At 39.6% G+C, this 16,233-nt stretch overlaps 1 protein-coding gene across 2 annotated transcripts; it reads right to left on the minus strand.

Annotated features, from left to right (window-relative positions):
- Positions 1–1,835: 1,835 nt before the first annotated feature.
- Positions 1,836–16,000, minus strand: rilp (Rab interacting lysosomal protein). Of its 2 annotated transcripts, none has more exons than XM_059330905.1 (8): positions 15,247–16,000; positions 12,689–12,815; positions 10,651–10,772; positions 5,709–5,894; positions 4,994–5,163; positions 4,685–4,810; positions 4,279–4,377; positions 1,836–2,547 (listed from the first exon to the last, which is right to left on the minus strand). In XM_059330905.1, exons 1-8 carry the CDS (start codon positions 15,586–15,588, stop codon positions 2,421–2,423), a joined length of 1,299 nt encoding a protein of 432 aa, XP_059186888.1. In that variant the 5' UTR covers positions 15,589–16,000; the 3' UTR covers positions 1,836–2,420. The 2 variants fall into 2 exon arrangements, with proteins under 2 accessions (XP_059186888.1, XP_059186889.1); XM_059330906.1 differs by having other exon boundaries at positions 12,689–12,812; positions 15,247–15,997.
- Positions 16,001–16,233: the final 233 nt, after the last annotated feature.

The raw sequence follows: 16,233 nt of genomic DNA on the forward strand, positions 1-16,233 counted from the left end.
CTTTGCTGTGATTAGTTACAGATACACACACACACGTGCGTAAGCGCGCACACTCCTCACACATGCATACATATGCTTCAAACACAAACACACACACACACAGGTAACTTTATGTGATTTTAATTACACACACACACACACACACACACATTCACACGTAACTATGCGATTTTCGCTACACACACACATAAATGCGCGCAAAAGCGCGCACACTCCTCCAGATACACATTTCACACACACACACACACACACACACATTTTGAGGTTAAAGGGCATAGTTTGAAATCTCTGAAGAATCTCATCATAGTGTACACACATCGGCAGTAGCCCCCGTGGCTCTTTCAGAATTTCCCCAGAGGAAATTTTCTTGTTTAAATTGGTACTGTGATTTTTTTTCTTGAATCAGGGGAAGAAATGCAGGGAGATCGTTTCAATTTTATACAGAATTCTGTTTAATGGATTGAAATCTCAGTGTCACAGAAAATCCATATCCACATTTCATCAGTAATATTCACTTACATGACAGTTGACATCTTAAATCTGTTTTGTCAGCAAAAACATGCTTACAAAAATAAATTGTGAACACAGTATTTTCAGAAAACATCTGATCTGATTGAAAGGTCATTCATTGTCTCTTCACTGGTCTGTCATTGTCACAGTCAGACATTTAGAGGGGACAGAGGGGTCAGACAGATTAAATGTAGTTACTTTATGGTAACGTGTCAGCTAATGGTGGTGGAAACAAAACAGAAGTATTTTTCACAAGGAAGCTCAGGGTTTCCTTTCAAAGTGAACCAGTCTGCAGACGCTGGTACACCAGCCAGAATACTTGTGCTTCCACACATACTGAACATTTATGGCACCAGCATCAAACACACACCAGCCAAAGGCTTTGACTCTTGTTCAATGACTAAAATAAAAGTATACAGTCATGGAAAAATGATTAGACCACCCTTGTTTTCTTCATGTTATTGCTCATTTTAATGTCTGGTACAATAAAATGTACATTTGTTTGGACAAATGATATCTAGCCATTTTCCATGGTTTTCTGTATAATGATTTTGGTTATTATCAAAAAAAAACATGGAAAATGGCTAGATGTCAGCTCTTAAATCAAACTCTTATGAGCTATTTTTATGTTGTTATCATAATACGTGTCCAAACAAATGTAGCTGTAGGAGGCATTGAAATGAACAAGAAATTGAAGAAAAAGGGTGGTCTAATATTTTTTTCCATGACTGTATATATGATTTTAAACGGACAATTCACTCCAATGTTTTTTATTTTACCTGTAGTTCTATCAATAAATCTAGATTTTTTGGTATCAGTTAACACGTTTTGGAGATATCTGCTGTAGAAATGCCTTCCCCCCATTATAATGAAACTAAATGACACTCAACTTGTTGTGCCCAAAGGGCTAAAAAAATCCACTTAAAAAACTGAACATGTCTCTTTTTCAGAAAACATGACCCTGTTATTCAAAATAATCCACAGCACAACACAAGAAAGTACATTTCTACTTGAAACTGCTCATAACAAGGTCTGTGGATTATGTTGAATAAGAGAAAAAAACATGTATTTTTTAGTTTGGGGTGAACTGTCACTTTAACAATACAAGTGGTAAATTAAGGCGTAATCTGGTTAAAATGCACTCACTGCTGGAAGTGTCTGCTATTTTGACTACAACTCTCTTTTTTGTCCTTGAGCATAAAAGTGCTTCAAATCATGAAATATACATGAGTACACACATACACACAGCTTAAAAATCCCCATTCTGAGGTCAAAGTTATATCATAGATTTGTGGTAAAATCTTGATTGTTAGTAATAAAATAAACCAGCGCCCCCTTGTGGAACAGAGGTGAACTTTGTCAGATATAACACCTATTATTTATCTGAGTGAAGTTGAAATACTGTATTCCATATGCAGTTTGATTTCAGAAAAATATACCTCTGTAATGTCTTTGGTTTATGTTAAAGATGTTTGATTCTATATAAATATTTAAGTATAATTACCCATTTTTCCACTTCCCTTATAATGGATAAGGATAACCTGATACTTGACTGATACAAAAGGAAGTCTCTATTTGTGGTGAGTTAAATAGTATCCCTCTTATTATTGCGATACACTGTACCATAAATATGGTAATATACTAAATATACTTTTTTATAACTTCTATGGAGAAGTAAGGGGGCAAGAGTGAAATTAACAAAAGGGGAAATGAAAGTAGTTGTGATCGAAATGAGGCAAAAAAGTTGGTTTAAAATAGTCTCTTCCCACACTCACATAGTGCTTTCGTATTAAACACACTTGGGTTGCGTTCAAATGTCCTCATGCTGTTTTTTTCAGAGCCACAACCACATTTTCTGTTCAAAGCTGAGGAAGAAGTTGTGACTAAGGGCAGTAGGGTGTCTCACAGGCTCAGGGCGACGGTCCCTGCCCCGTCTCATCAGTGGCCTCTGAGTCTCCGATGATCTCCCAGCTGGAGGCGGAGTTGCTCATGTGGGTGGGGCTCCGGCCGCTGCCCGACCGCGTCAGGAAGCCAAAGCTGCAGCCGACAGAGAAGAAAAGACAGGCCTGAGGTCAGATCTGTAGTCAGGGATTACAGCTAAATATAGTTCAGGATTGACAAAGATGTCAGCGACAGCGTCAGCAGGGAGGGAGATGAAACCAAAGCTCTGATTCACAGATGATGCCTGCTGTGTTAGCTTACTGCTCTTGTTTTGCATTTAATAAGAGTTATCATGCAAAAATGCTTCTGTTGTTATAATTTATTTAATACGTTTTCATATATGCTGTGGAATTGTTTCTATTTGGAGATTCTGGGCAAAGAAAAATATTCTTTTAGATAGATAGATAGATAGATAGATAGATAGATAGATAGATAGATAGATAGATAGAGAGATAGAGAGATAGATAGATAGATAGATAGATAGATAGATAGATAGATAGATAGATAGATTACTTTATTCATCCCCGAAGGGAAATTCGGTTGTCACAGCAGTCCGGTATTCAAGTACAATAGAAATACAATAAAATACAATAGAATAAAATACTGAGGTAGCATAAATAAAAACAAAAATAGAAAAAAAACACAGAATAGAAAAAGGACACTTAAGAAGTTAAAAATAAAATAAAATAAATAAAAAATCTTATTTAATTTCACATCATTAGTAGATGAATAGATAAATTTGACTGTCTATTAAAGCCAAAAAGCCCTTTAACACACGCACCAAGCTGTATTTTCAATCCTGACCAGACAGGAGTTGTCAAACACATTCTTCACTCAATCAGATTCTCAGTCAGGAGGATTCCCCTCACACAGACTTAAAGGTATTTTCCCAAAGTTGCAAAGTTTCCCTGCGAGTCTGAGCTCCTGGTAAATCGCCGTCCCATTGCTTCTTATGTTGAACCACATTAACATTCTCTATCTTGGCATGTGCATTTATCTGAGAGGACAGATTTAACCCCTGGACAATGTGTTCTGCTCTCCTTAGAGGACAAAAATATCTGCATAAAAATATTATTTTTCTCTTTTCATGGTTAATACTCTCGGGTAGGATGGCCCGCTCTGGCCACTCGAAGGGCTAGTCATTGGTATACTTTCATTTATAAGGCAATATTGGGACTGCTGCCTTCATACATTTGCAGCTTAATTACTGTGAGAAATGCAGGATCTTATTCTCTTCGTTCACAAGATCAATTGTTGCTTTCTGTCCCTTCTGCTCGTGAGGAGTTGGGTAAAAGGGTATTTGTTTACTCTGCACCTTATGCATGGAATATGCGCCAGAAAGAATGGAAATTAACTGAATTTGTTTCTTTGAGCACTTTTAAATCCAAACTAAGAGTTATTGAGGCCAATGCCATAACATGCACTTGTTTCTCATGACGTGTTTAAGGTCTGTATGTTATGTAAATATGTAACTGTATTCTGTGTTTGCTGCCTCTTGGCCAGGGCTCCCTTGAAAAAGAGGTTCTTAATCTCAATGGGATATTCCCTGGTTAAATAAAGGTTAAATAAAAAAAAAAGTTAATTTCAGTCCTTTTTCCTTTGACTAATCAACACTGTAAAGCATTGCAAGCAAGAAAATTAAATTATTTTCTTAGAGAAAATTAAAGGGGACAGGTGGTGCAACAAAAATACCAAACCCTCACTACCAAAAACCCCGGTGAGAGATCTAAACAAATGAGGACATCATCTCTGGCTTTCTGCAGAGCAGCATTGTGGTTTCATGTCAGAGCAGTTCAGTGTAGCAGTGAAGGTCCAAGTTGTACTCACAGGTTTTGAATGCGTGACTCAGCTGGTTTGTCGGTGCTGTTGGCCACAGGGCCGTCTACTTCTGTCTGCCCAAACAGAGAACTCCTGTCCTCCTCGTCACTGGGAAGAGAATGAAAACAATCAATCAAACTTTATTTATATAGCGCTTTTCATACATAGAAATGTAACACAAAGTGCTTTACAAAAAATCTGAGTAAAAACAGACAATAAAATGACAAAACCCACCCCTCCCATCCCCACATACACATCTGTATGAACACACACATGCACATAGACACGCACGCACACAAGCACACACTCAGACTCACACACAGCACATACGACAACATATGACAACAGTGAAAAATCTACAAACAGGATGTTTATTTCTGGACATGATGATGTGTTTTGCGTGTGTGAGAGATACCTGCTGCTGCAATCTTTCAAAGGAATCCCGAGCATCTTTGCCTTAATGAGCTTTCTCTTCTTGTGGATGGCAGAGCGGACCGCTTCTAAAAGAAAACCTGGACACCTCTCCTCATTCAGGATCTCCCTGCAGAAACACACACTCAGTCATTTTCATTTACGTGTTGCCAGGAAACTATATGACCTACATACCCAACACGCAATGTATCTGCATTTAAACTGACCTCGATTTGCAAAAATCTGTAACTTCAGCACACATTCAACTTTTTCTCAGTAGGATGGCAAAACAAAACACACACAGCAGACCCACCTCTGATAGTAGTTGAGCTCCTCCTGCACCAGGAACAGGTTGGTTTTAAGCTCGTTCCTCTCGAAAATTATGTCACGCACCTCCTTCTTGGTGAAGCACGGCTGATCAGGATCCTTTTGGTCGGCTTTCAACTTTTTCTTGGACTCACGAAGTGTTTGACTTGGACTAGACTGATAGGAGAACAGAGAGAGATCAGGTCACCCAGACTATAAAACTACTTCAAACTGGAGACAGCGATAACGTGTGGGGCTTGTTAGAGGAGGAAAGACATGCTGATACTTTGCTTTGGTTTGCGTGCAAGCTGTACATTTACTTTTAAAATCTTTAGCTCTTGTCTAGAACATTTTCATCATCAAAAGAATAAGTTAAAATAATAATACATAATAGAAATAATGCATTCTATTATATCACGCTTTTCATCTGGAGCCCCAGCTTCAAAATTGTAGTTTTAAGTATTTACTACCAAATTGAGCCATTTCCTCATGTTCCTCATGCCTGTGGAGAAAATATGTTTCTACTTGGGTTATTGCTGTTGTATCATGGAGCACTGCAGTAAATAATTACATTTTTGTGCTGGTTTTTTTTCAAAGCAACAGTAGAATTATGTAAACAAACTGGCACTTAAAGGGTTGACGGGTGAGAAAGAGATTGATGCACTTTTTTGGACATGAAATAAAGCAAACATGAATTAAGCATATAAACGAGTCATGCATACGGGTCCGTTGCTGTTGGCTTTGTCCAGCAGTGTTTGGAGGTTTTCTATCTCTTTGTTTTTCTCCTTCAGGTCGGCCTCCATGTCGGCCTTCCTCTCCACGGTGCTCTTCAGCTGGGCCTGCATCACGTTCTGCTTGTGTCGCAGCTCCGCATTCATCTTCATGAAGCGCTCCAACTGCTCCTGGAGCTGCACACACACACACACGCACACACACACACACCCATATTAGTCTAGACAGAATAGTCCAAAAAGTGAAAGTGAGGAGCATTTATCGGTACGTCAGGAAGTCAGGAACCGGCTTACTTCACTTATTTCAAGGGTGCTGAATCCCAAAAAAATGGTTCCCAAGCGAAATTTTGAGTTTTTGACCTTCTCATTTGCATATCAAAATGGCGGCCAAATTGCCCATCTTGCTCAAAAAGGTTTTTTTGTGAGTAGGCAATCAAAGATGAGGAAATTAAGTTTCTAGATCTATACTCTAGGGTCAGAGCAAGAATATAGTGGAGGCTTAGTGTCTTTTTTATGTATATTTGTATATATGCAAAATACCAACTTTTAAGGTGAAATTACGCATTATTTGTGTCATTTTTTAAGGCCGACATAAATAGTCAATCAATCACTTTTAAATGTGACTGTGCCCTTTTCCTTGGGGATTTTAATATTCACGTGTGCTGTCCTGAAAAGCCGCTGGTGAAGGACTTCCTGAGCCTTATTGACTCTTTTAATTTGGTGCAGTGTGTGTCTGGTCCCACACATGAGCATGGACACACTTTAGACCTCGTCCTTTCTCATGGTTTATCTGTGTCTAACTTGGAGATCTGTGACGATGTGTTTTCTGACCATTTGCCTGTACTGTTTGAAGTCGCTTTTTCCTGTGCTGAATTTAAATCCGGCGCTCTTGTTCAGAAACGTCGGATTTTTAACTCTTGCACTGCCGGTCATTTCTCTGTGGCTTTTGACCAGCTCTGTGTGCCTCCTGTCTCTGCTGACACTGAGGAGCTCAGCTCCTGGTTTCACTCCTCCTGCAGGACCATACTGGACTCTGTGGCTCCATTAAAAACTGTGCAGCCTAAAGCTAAATCTGAGCCCTGGTTTAACGACAGAACCCGTGAAGCTAGGCGGGAGTGCCGCAGAGCTGAACGGAAGTGGAAGAAGGACAAGCTGCAGGTTTCCTTCCATATCCTTAAAGACTGTTGGCGCCGCTACCAGACAACCGTTAAAAAGACTAAAAGAGAATACCTGGCAAACATCATTGAGACCAACCACCACAACCCGCGTGTCTTATTCAAAACCATTGACTCTGTTCTAAATGCTCCACAGCCTGTCAGCTTGGAGACATCTCCTGAAATGTGTAATAACTTCCTGCACTTTTTTATTGACAAGGTTGCTACTGCTAGGGCTCTCATCTCTGCTCCTGCATCTGACCCCTCAGTCACTGCTCCTTGTTCTGCAGCTTTTGATGGTTTTGAGCCAGTGTCTCTGTCTTTTCTAGAGGACCTGGTTGGCCATATTAAGCCATCAGGTTCTCCCTGTGATGCTGTCTCCCCACGTTTCTTCAAAGAGGTTTTCCCCAGTATAGGGCAGTCTGTATTAAATGTAATCAACAGTAGTCTGTCTACTGGTCGTGTTCCTCGAGGTTTTAAACATGCAGTGGTGCAGCCCCTACTTAAGAAACCTGGCCTAGATCGCAGCGTGCTGGCCAATTTTAGGCCTATCTCCAAGCTGCCCTTTATCTCTAAGGTCTTGGAGAAGGTTGTATACGGTCAGTTACAGTCTTTTCTTGATGTACATGGTGTCCTGGAGGTGTTTCAATCTGGTTTTAAAACTATGCATAGCACAGAGTCAGCTCTACTCAGAGTTTTTAACGACATCCTCCTGGCTAATGACTCCGGTGACCATGTAATTCTTGTTCTGTTGGACCTGACTGCAGCGTTTGACACCGTGGACCATAGCATCCTAGTGGCTCGGTTACGCCACCTAGTGGGCATCGGTGGTACTGCGCTAGAGTGGTTCAAGTCATATCTGACCGACAGAAGTTTAACTGTAAGCCTTGGTACCTCGGAGTCCAGCCCCGCTCCACTGCTGTATGGGGTTCCACAGGGGTCGATTTTAGGCCCCCTGCTTTTTTCTTTGTATTTACTGCCTTTGGGCTCCATCTTGAGAAAGCACGGCATCCCTTTCCATTGCTACGCTGACGACAGTCAGATCTATGTGCCACTGAAGAAAAAAGATGCTTTCTCCCTCACACCGCTCCTGTCATGTCTCAAAGACATCAAGGCCTGGATGGCCTTGAACTTTTTAAATTTTAATGAGAAGAAAACAGAAGTGATAGTGTTTGGCCCTAGTGGCTCTTGTGTGACCCCTCCTTTTGACTTGGGCCCTCTGGCAGATTTTATAAGACCAACTGTGTCAAATTTAGGTTTTAAGATGGACAGTGATTTTAAATTAGATCGTCAGATTAGCGCTGCTGTGAGGTCAAGCTTTTTTCATATCAGGCAGCTGGCTAAGGTGAAGCCTTTTCTCACACACAAGCACTTTGAAACGGTAATCCACGCCTTCGTTACATCTCGGCTGGATTACTGCAACTCACTTTACCTTGGAGTCAGCCAGTCCTCCCTCGCACGGCTCCAGTTAGTGCAAAACGCGGCTGCTCGCCTCCTAACTGGAGTTCGTAAGAGGGAGCACATAACTCCCATCCTGGCCTCCCTCCACTGGCTGCCTGTGCATTTTAGAGTCCATTTTAAGATTCTTTTATTTGTTTTTAAATCTTTAAATGGTCTCGCCCCACTGTACCTCTCTGAGCTCCTCCACCCCTACTCTCCTGCTCGGTGCCTCAGGTCAGCTGATCTGCTGCTCCTGGAGGTACCCAGGTCAAAACGGAAGCTCAGAGGGGACAGAGCTTTTTCTGTTGCAGCCCCCAGACTTTGGAATGAGCTACCTTTACACATCAGACAAGCCTCCTCACTGTCCATTTTTAAAAGTCATCTTAAAACCTATTTTTATTCCTTGGCTTTTAACCACGCATGAGACTCTGCTCTTGTTTTAGTGTTTTATGGTTTGCTTTTATTTATTGTTTTTTAAATTGTCTTTTAAAAAGCAATAAATCTATTTATTTTAGTGTTTATTTCCTGTTTTATTTATTTTATTGTCTCTTGTTCTGTTTGTTTATGTACAGCACTTTGTTGCGGCTGTTGTTGTTTTAAAGTGCTTTACAAATAAAGTTGAGTTGAGTTGAGTTGAGTTGAGTTCCAGTTGGTATTTTGCATATATATATATATAAGTCATCTTAAAACCTATTTTTATTCCTTGGCTTTTAACCACGCATGAGACTCTGCTCTTGTTTTAGTGTTTTATGGTTTGCTTTTATTTATTGTTTTTTAAATTGTCTTTTAAAAAGCAATAAATCTATTTATTTTAGTGTTTATTTCCTGTTTTATTTATTTTATTGTCTCTTGTTCTGTTTGTTTATGTACAGCACTTTGTTGCGGCTGTTGTTGTTTTAAAGTGCTTTACAAATAAAGTTGAGTTGAGTTGAGTTGAGTTGAGTTCCAGTTGGTATTTTGCATATATATATATATATATATATATATATATATATATATATATATATATATATATATATATATATATATATATATATATACACATAAAAAAGACACTGAGCCTCCACTATATCCTTGCTCTGACCCTAGGCTATAGATTCAGAAACTTAATTTCCTCATCTTGATTGCCTACTTGCAAAAAAACTAAGGGGAAATGGTCCAATGACTGTGCAAGATGGGCAATTTGGTGGCCATTTGATATACAAATGAGAAGGTCAAAAACTCAAAATTTCGCTTGGGAACCATTTTTTTTGGACTCAGCACCCTTGAAATATGTAAAGTAGGCCGGTTCCCGACTTGTACCTATAAATGCTCCTCACTTCTTATAGAAGGCCTTTTTTCTGAAATCCGTCTAGACTTTATATTAACTACAATTATTTATCATGAAACAGCGGAAAGCAGACCTAAACAGGTTTAAAATCAAACAAACAGATTCCATTTTTCCCAGCAGGTATAAATATAATTAAACCCAAAATCAACAAGCTGAGGCTGAAGCAAAAAGATCTGCAACTCAGCGTGGGGTGAAAATGTCTCCATGGGAGTTGGACCAAAGGTCTGGGGGACGGAGAGGGCAAGGAATGAAACCGCACAAGTGTAGCATTCATTTCAAGGATGAAAAACATTCTAGGCATCCATTTGAGAAAACAGTGAAACTAGTTTAGTTGACCATGAGCTGTTTTCAGACTCTGGTCAAATGACCAGGGGCAAAAAGCAAAGCATTAACAAACACACGCCCACACACACACACACACAAACACACACACCCAGTTACGGCTGCTATTTAAATCACGTGTCACACATCCCTTAACACACACACACAGACACGTGCAAACACACACACATTGGCTCTGTGGGGGTGAAAACTTTGCCCAGACTTGTTTTAAGTGCAGTTTAATCCTCAATCAGTAACTACGTGGATAATCTCTGCAATCTTCCCCCTTTCTCTGACACACATTTGGGCTTCCAGCATGTTTGTTAGTGAAGTTTACTACACTAACAATGTAACTTCCCTTTTGATGCTGCATGTGATACATCACTGTGAAACAAATATTACATATAATCTTATATGAAACACTATTGTTTCTATGAGAAGGCACCGACTTTTGAGGCCAAAGCCATAAATATTACAAATGTGTTCATGTGTCCAAGTGTTATAGGAAGAATGACATCATTCTCTCTACATTTTCTTCAGGCTAGAAACCCAGTATCCACCATCTGACATCAGATATTCTATATTCACGTAAATGATAAAAATGTTTGAAAAAAGAGTTGAGGGTTGCTGTCCATGAATGTGAGCATATGCAGAAGAATTGTCATAAACAATTTAAATGTTTCCTTACCGCCTCCGCCTCTCTGGAGATGGTGGTTATCTCCTGGACTTTTGCCCGCAGCTCATCTCTCTGCTTGTCTACCACTTCCTTCAGCTTTAACATCACCTCTCTCTCCTGTCGCTGGACACGGTCTGGACACGGACACACAAACATTAAGGGTCAGCTTAAGGAAACAGTGGCCCTGAAAGTAGATCCTTTTTGTGAAACCATTTAAACACTGCTAGCTATGAATTTTGATACATTTAGAGAAAGGATCAACTGAACACTAATTCGGGTTTAGAATAGGTAGTGTATCATTATACACATTATACCGTTAATTAATGGTTATTAAAGCCATTTTACTAATCTGTGCTGCTGCAGTTTCAAAGCTGGTCATTACTTGCTTCAGTTGTCACATACAGAGCGGCATGACGCATTTACAAGAAGCTAAATCAAGACCTCTTCGCTTCAAGAAAATGCAATAATTGACATGCAACAGAAGATATCTAAACATTACAGGTTCTTATTGTCTGCTAACTACTTTAAACAAAGTGTGTGAAGTGACAGGGAATACTGACTAACCAAAATCATAAGCCCTGGTTTAGAGAAAAACATCTCTAAGACTACTCTACCGTCACAGCATAAGGAGGTAAACAGAATTTCTTTCAGTGCTTACAGCAGTGAAAAGAAAACTATTTTGTGCCAGAAAACTACAGAAGTCACAGTGAACAACTATTTTTTCACAGGAAAAGTAAAATGATTCAAAACAAGGTCTGTGGATTATCTATTAGCGACTTATGTATGGAAAGAATGTTATTGTTGAGCTTGTCAGACGCATTTCTTGAATCCAAAGATACCACAAGTAACATATGATTGACTCTATTGTACTATAGTGGGGAGAGAAATATGTGACATGGATATGCCCAAACCTGAGCAAACAAAAGCCAAAACTATTGCAAAGGCAGTTATCACTTAGGGCAAGAATGTTTTTGTTTGTTTTATGATTTGGATAAACTAACCTTTTAGACATACTGGTGCTGAGTCAAGCCTAAGGTGTGTCGTTTAAACCACATACTTTATATAATACCATAAAATTAAGTTCTAGTCCATAAACTGAAAGAATCTGCAGCACACTGGAGCTTCACATCCACTGCATGAAGCATGGGAGCCTAACAGCAGTCACATTTATCACATTCCTCTGCCATATGGCCTCTTTTCAAATAGATCACTTCAGTATGAAGACATTATGTTTTTCCTGTCAGTACAAGAAAACAAGTCATTAAAGCGACTCCACCCATACTCCAATGCATACTGAACATTATGAAAACAAGATAAGAAGTAATGATATTTTTCTGTTTCACTTTGCCAATTGACAAAGCGGATGTTTTTCTTACAAAATATTGAAGTGAAAATGATTTTCTGATTCAGAAAAAACATTAAAAAAAAACCCTTTTCCCTTTTAATTTTAGTTTCTTTCAGTGCATCATCATGTTTGCAGGGCAAACACAGCCCTCTTCTGTGTCCTCTCCTACCTGTGACAACTTCTGCTTCACCCCACAAAATACCTGCACTATAAACATTGGAATGACCAGTTTGACTGCTTTCAGTCACAGTTCATATGACTGCTAACAAACTGCACTGAATCTGCACAGCCATGAGTGGGGAAGCATTTTCATGGAAAGTACAGTTATGAGAATTTGCATATTTTAACTGTAGTAGGAAAATTACATAACCAAATGAAAGAGTAACCCTGGATGAGTAGTGCTCTTGGGAGCATTAGGACATTCACACTTAATTAAAATCTAATTCTCAAGCAATGAGGTATAAACAGATATTTAAACAGATACATGGGGAAGAAATCCCCATGAATCCCTCAGGCGTTATGAAACGTGAATGTGGTAACACTTCCGTTTATTGGGGTGTGATTTAAACTGTTATGTGAGTATTATAAAGATTTAGCATAGAACAGTGAAATGCTGTGTTCAGGATGAAGATTTGTCATTTAGCAAAAACAGTCCAGATATCCCCGGGCACATTTTACATTTAACGTTCAAATCCTGGGACACACCTTCCTGTGCATGGCTGCCCTTCAGCCTGCTCTGCAGCTCCTCCCTGTCCTCCTGGAGCTGCTGCACCTGGGTCTGAAGCTCCTCACACCTCCTCCTCCACTGCTCCTCCTTCTGCTGCAGCTCCTGCTTGAGAAGATGGGAGACAGACTGTAAAGTCATAGCAAAATATGATGCAACTGTCCTTTGTGCTCTTATCTCTTGAGCATGTAGGAATTTGGCTTCAGCAGATTGAGTTGTGTCAAAGCGGGCGTGTCATTTTGTGAAGTCATCACAGATGTTTTTTGGGGAATTCTCTAAAGATATTGCAACTTCTGAGAACCACACATTTTAATTTACTTTCTGAGCAATGATTATAACAGCACTTTCCTGTTTACACTGCACTACAGAATAAAGTGTAAAACATTTGACATAGTGCTGGTGAAGCACATAGGATGGACAACTGGCAACAGGTAGGTTATGTAGGTTGTAGGTTAGCAGAGGTAACAATGTAGGTTAGCACAGAACAAAATTTTGTTAGGACTTCCATAGTGCAAATAGTTGCTTTCCCTTAAAGAAAAACACTCAAGACTGGTTGTCAGAAAGTTTCACAACATTGAAGTTCTTTAGTGTATTAATAAATTATATCACACAGTTATGCAGTGCAAAACCAACTTATTTCTGGCTGTACTGTAACATTATATGTCACAGTAGCATTTTACTCTATGTATTTTTATGTCCCACGAGTTACAGTTCAAACTGCATGAATTTCACACTTTTTGTGACACTTTATACTGGGATTCCATTTCAAGTTTGTTGAAAAATAGACTGCCATATTTGACATCCTGTGGTTGTTTACTTTGCAGAATTAGGTTTTAGATATTAGGCTGTGTGGAACATGCACATGGCTGGATTAACCTACTTCTGGGCCCCAGGGCAAAAGTGAGCAACTGAGGCCCTATTAACCCATGATATCTTGCTTTGGATCAAATTCCAATTCAAAGTTTCTGTTAACTGAATTGGCATAAACTAATTACACTATCTAGAGCCCCACTTTGTTCTGCTGGTAGTCCAAACATATGTGATAAAAATGGTTAAAGCTATATCAAACTCTTTTTTTCATTTATTTATATTTAAAGCATGACTAGTCTACTTTAACATTGATAAATAACACCAAATTAATCTTCTGTTAACTTGCTCCCTAACATATTCCCAAAAGTAGTACTGGTGATTAGCAGGCTTGCTTGTTGCTAGCTGTTAGCCAACATGACACACTACTCATAATGGTACTAAAGCTAGCTAAAATCAATATTGTGTTGAATTAAAGTTTACATGCACCATCTGGTGTATATCGTCACACTGTTAAAATAATCGCCCAAATATTTTTTTTTGCCTAAATCATCTCCTCATGACGCTGGCCACCTATGGTAAAATCGCCTACATCCTCAGTTGATCAGATCATGAGATTTTACCCCTTTAAGATCATCACTTCTTTGACAATTTGCCACATTCATAGGCATCAGATAAGAACCCAGCAAAGAAGAGCTAGAGGGAGATTGTTTAGTTATCACTTTAGTTTATCAGTGTTTTATTGTTGACACTAATATTGGTAACACTTTACTCTAAGGTGTCTACATAAGAGTGACATGAGCGTGTCATAAACATGACATAGGATGTCTCATGAACATTAATGACACTTTGAAGTAACATTAATGCTCATGATACTTGTCATGTCATGTTTCTGACAGGCTTGTGTGACTCTTATGTAGACACCTTCAAAATAAAGTGTTACCATATCTTGCTTAAGTCACAAAGGCATGTTCAAAAATTGCCTAAGTCATTTATTTCTCTTAAGTTACATAATTTACACACAGTGTTATTACTATGCCAATAGCCATCCTTTGTTACATCCTTTTTGAGTGAAATGATCAATAAATGTCATATGTTACACTTTTGGTGAAGTTTTTTGTGTTTCCTGCAAAACTTGAAAAAATGATTAGGGGATTATTTTAACAGGGTGACGATATGTCACATATACGCAGTTGGAAAAAAAATATATAAATATATTTTTTACAGTTTGAAAACTATATATGAATGTAAACAAATAAATGTCCCCATCTTAAACCGTTCAGTTAGCTAACCCCCCCCCCCAGCCATCATTCCGCGGTTACCTTGACAACACGTAACGGGAGGGCTGGTATTTCAGGTTAGCGGATTAATGGTAATTAACGTTAATTACGGTTAACTGACAGCCAAAACACAGCAATGCTAATAATACCAGAAAACATGCCCAGACAGTTATACAGTAAGTAAGTAAAAAAGCACAGCCTTTAATGTCCTTCGCTACATTTTAGGAGGTGTCGGTAGCGACATAGTGTAGCTAGCTAGTGGCTCCGCTGCCTGTCAAACGTTAGTTCACTGGTTGTGACGACACAGAATGCAGCCGTTACTGCGGCTGAAGAGCTCGCGGTACACCACACTGTAAACGGTTGTATAACACGCGCACTGAGAGCAAAAAGCATGGGCATTTATAGGTTGTTTACAAACTGCTGGGAGGATTAAAAGCTCCCATGTCTCTCACCCGTATTTCATTTTTATCGCCGCCCTCGTCGATCTCCTTCCCCGCACGTTTCTTCTGCTGCTGCAGCTGTAATGTCTCGAAGGTCTTGAGCAGCTCCTCTTCCCTCAGTTTGTGAGCATTGTTCCTCGACGCGAAGCTCTCCAGCAGCTCGAGTACTTTCACTATTTTGGGCACCAGACCCACGACGCTCTCTTTGCCGCAGCCGTCGATAAGTTTCTCCACCTCGGTGCCGATCAGTTTGGCTATTTCATACACATCGTCCACGGTCAGGGCTGAGAAGGTCCTGTGGAAACAACCGTCTGTGTTTTTGGTCTCCGTGTGTGCTTCAGGTGCCTCCTCCATTTCTGAGCCCGACCAGCTCACTTCACATGCTCCTTATCTGTCTGCTATCGAAACCGACAGTCGCTTCGTCAGCGCGACATGACACTCAGCCGTAAAACACAACTAGAAACGTGAAAGCGGCAAAGTAGAGCATGCGTAAAGTTGAAAGTGCGTAAAATGTTTAGCCCACGCTGCCGACACGCCTGAACTTGATTTGCTCCTCTTCTAACAGCACGTCATGCATTTTTAATGTTTGCTCACAAGAACACAGCCTACCAAAAAAAATACAAGAACATCGAGTACTCCGTAATGAACTATAGTACAAGGCTGAAGGCTGAACAGTACTCCTGCAGTCTACTCGCTGCAGGATCCTCCCCACTTTTCTGACCAATGTAATTCGAGTATACACACATAACTACATGCAGAGACTCGCCTGCCAGGTCGAGCATGCTGATGCATGCACCAGAGCGTGAACATTGAATTTCCTTTGCAGATCTGCATTCACAAATGCTGACCTATAACGGTCTAATCAATGTCAACTACAATGAAAAAGTTATAAGGGAGGAAACATCACGCACATAGGCTACAGTACAATTTCATTATACCAGGTTTAAAAAGTAGTAAAGACAATTATTTAATAGCAGGTTTTATTTTCAAGTACCTGGT

Source organism: Centropristis striata, chromosome 4 (assembly GCF_030273125.1).
Source record: "Centropristis striata isolate RG_2023a ecotype Rhode Island chromosome 4, C.striata_1.0, whole genome shotgun sequence".
In the NCBI taxonomy this organism is placed as follows: Eukaryota; Metazoa; Chordata; class Actinopteri; order Perciformes; family Serranidae; genus Centropristis; species Centropristis striata.

Bases quoted from the DNA above. Each gene is read 5' to 3' on its own strand.
- rilp (XM_059330905.1), bottom strand. From the start codon at position 15,588: ATGGAGGAGGCACCTGAAGCACACACGGAGACCAAAAACACAGACGGT. The intron at 4,811-4,993 runs GTGGGTCTGCTG...GTGTTTCTGCAG, and splicing joins GAGCTCAACTACTATCAGAG to GGAGATCCTGAATGAGGAGA. The intron at 4,378-4,684 runs GTATCTCTCACA...TTCTCTTCCCAG, and splicing joins TTGAAAGATTGCAGCAGCAG to TGACGAGGAGGACAGGAGTT.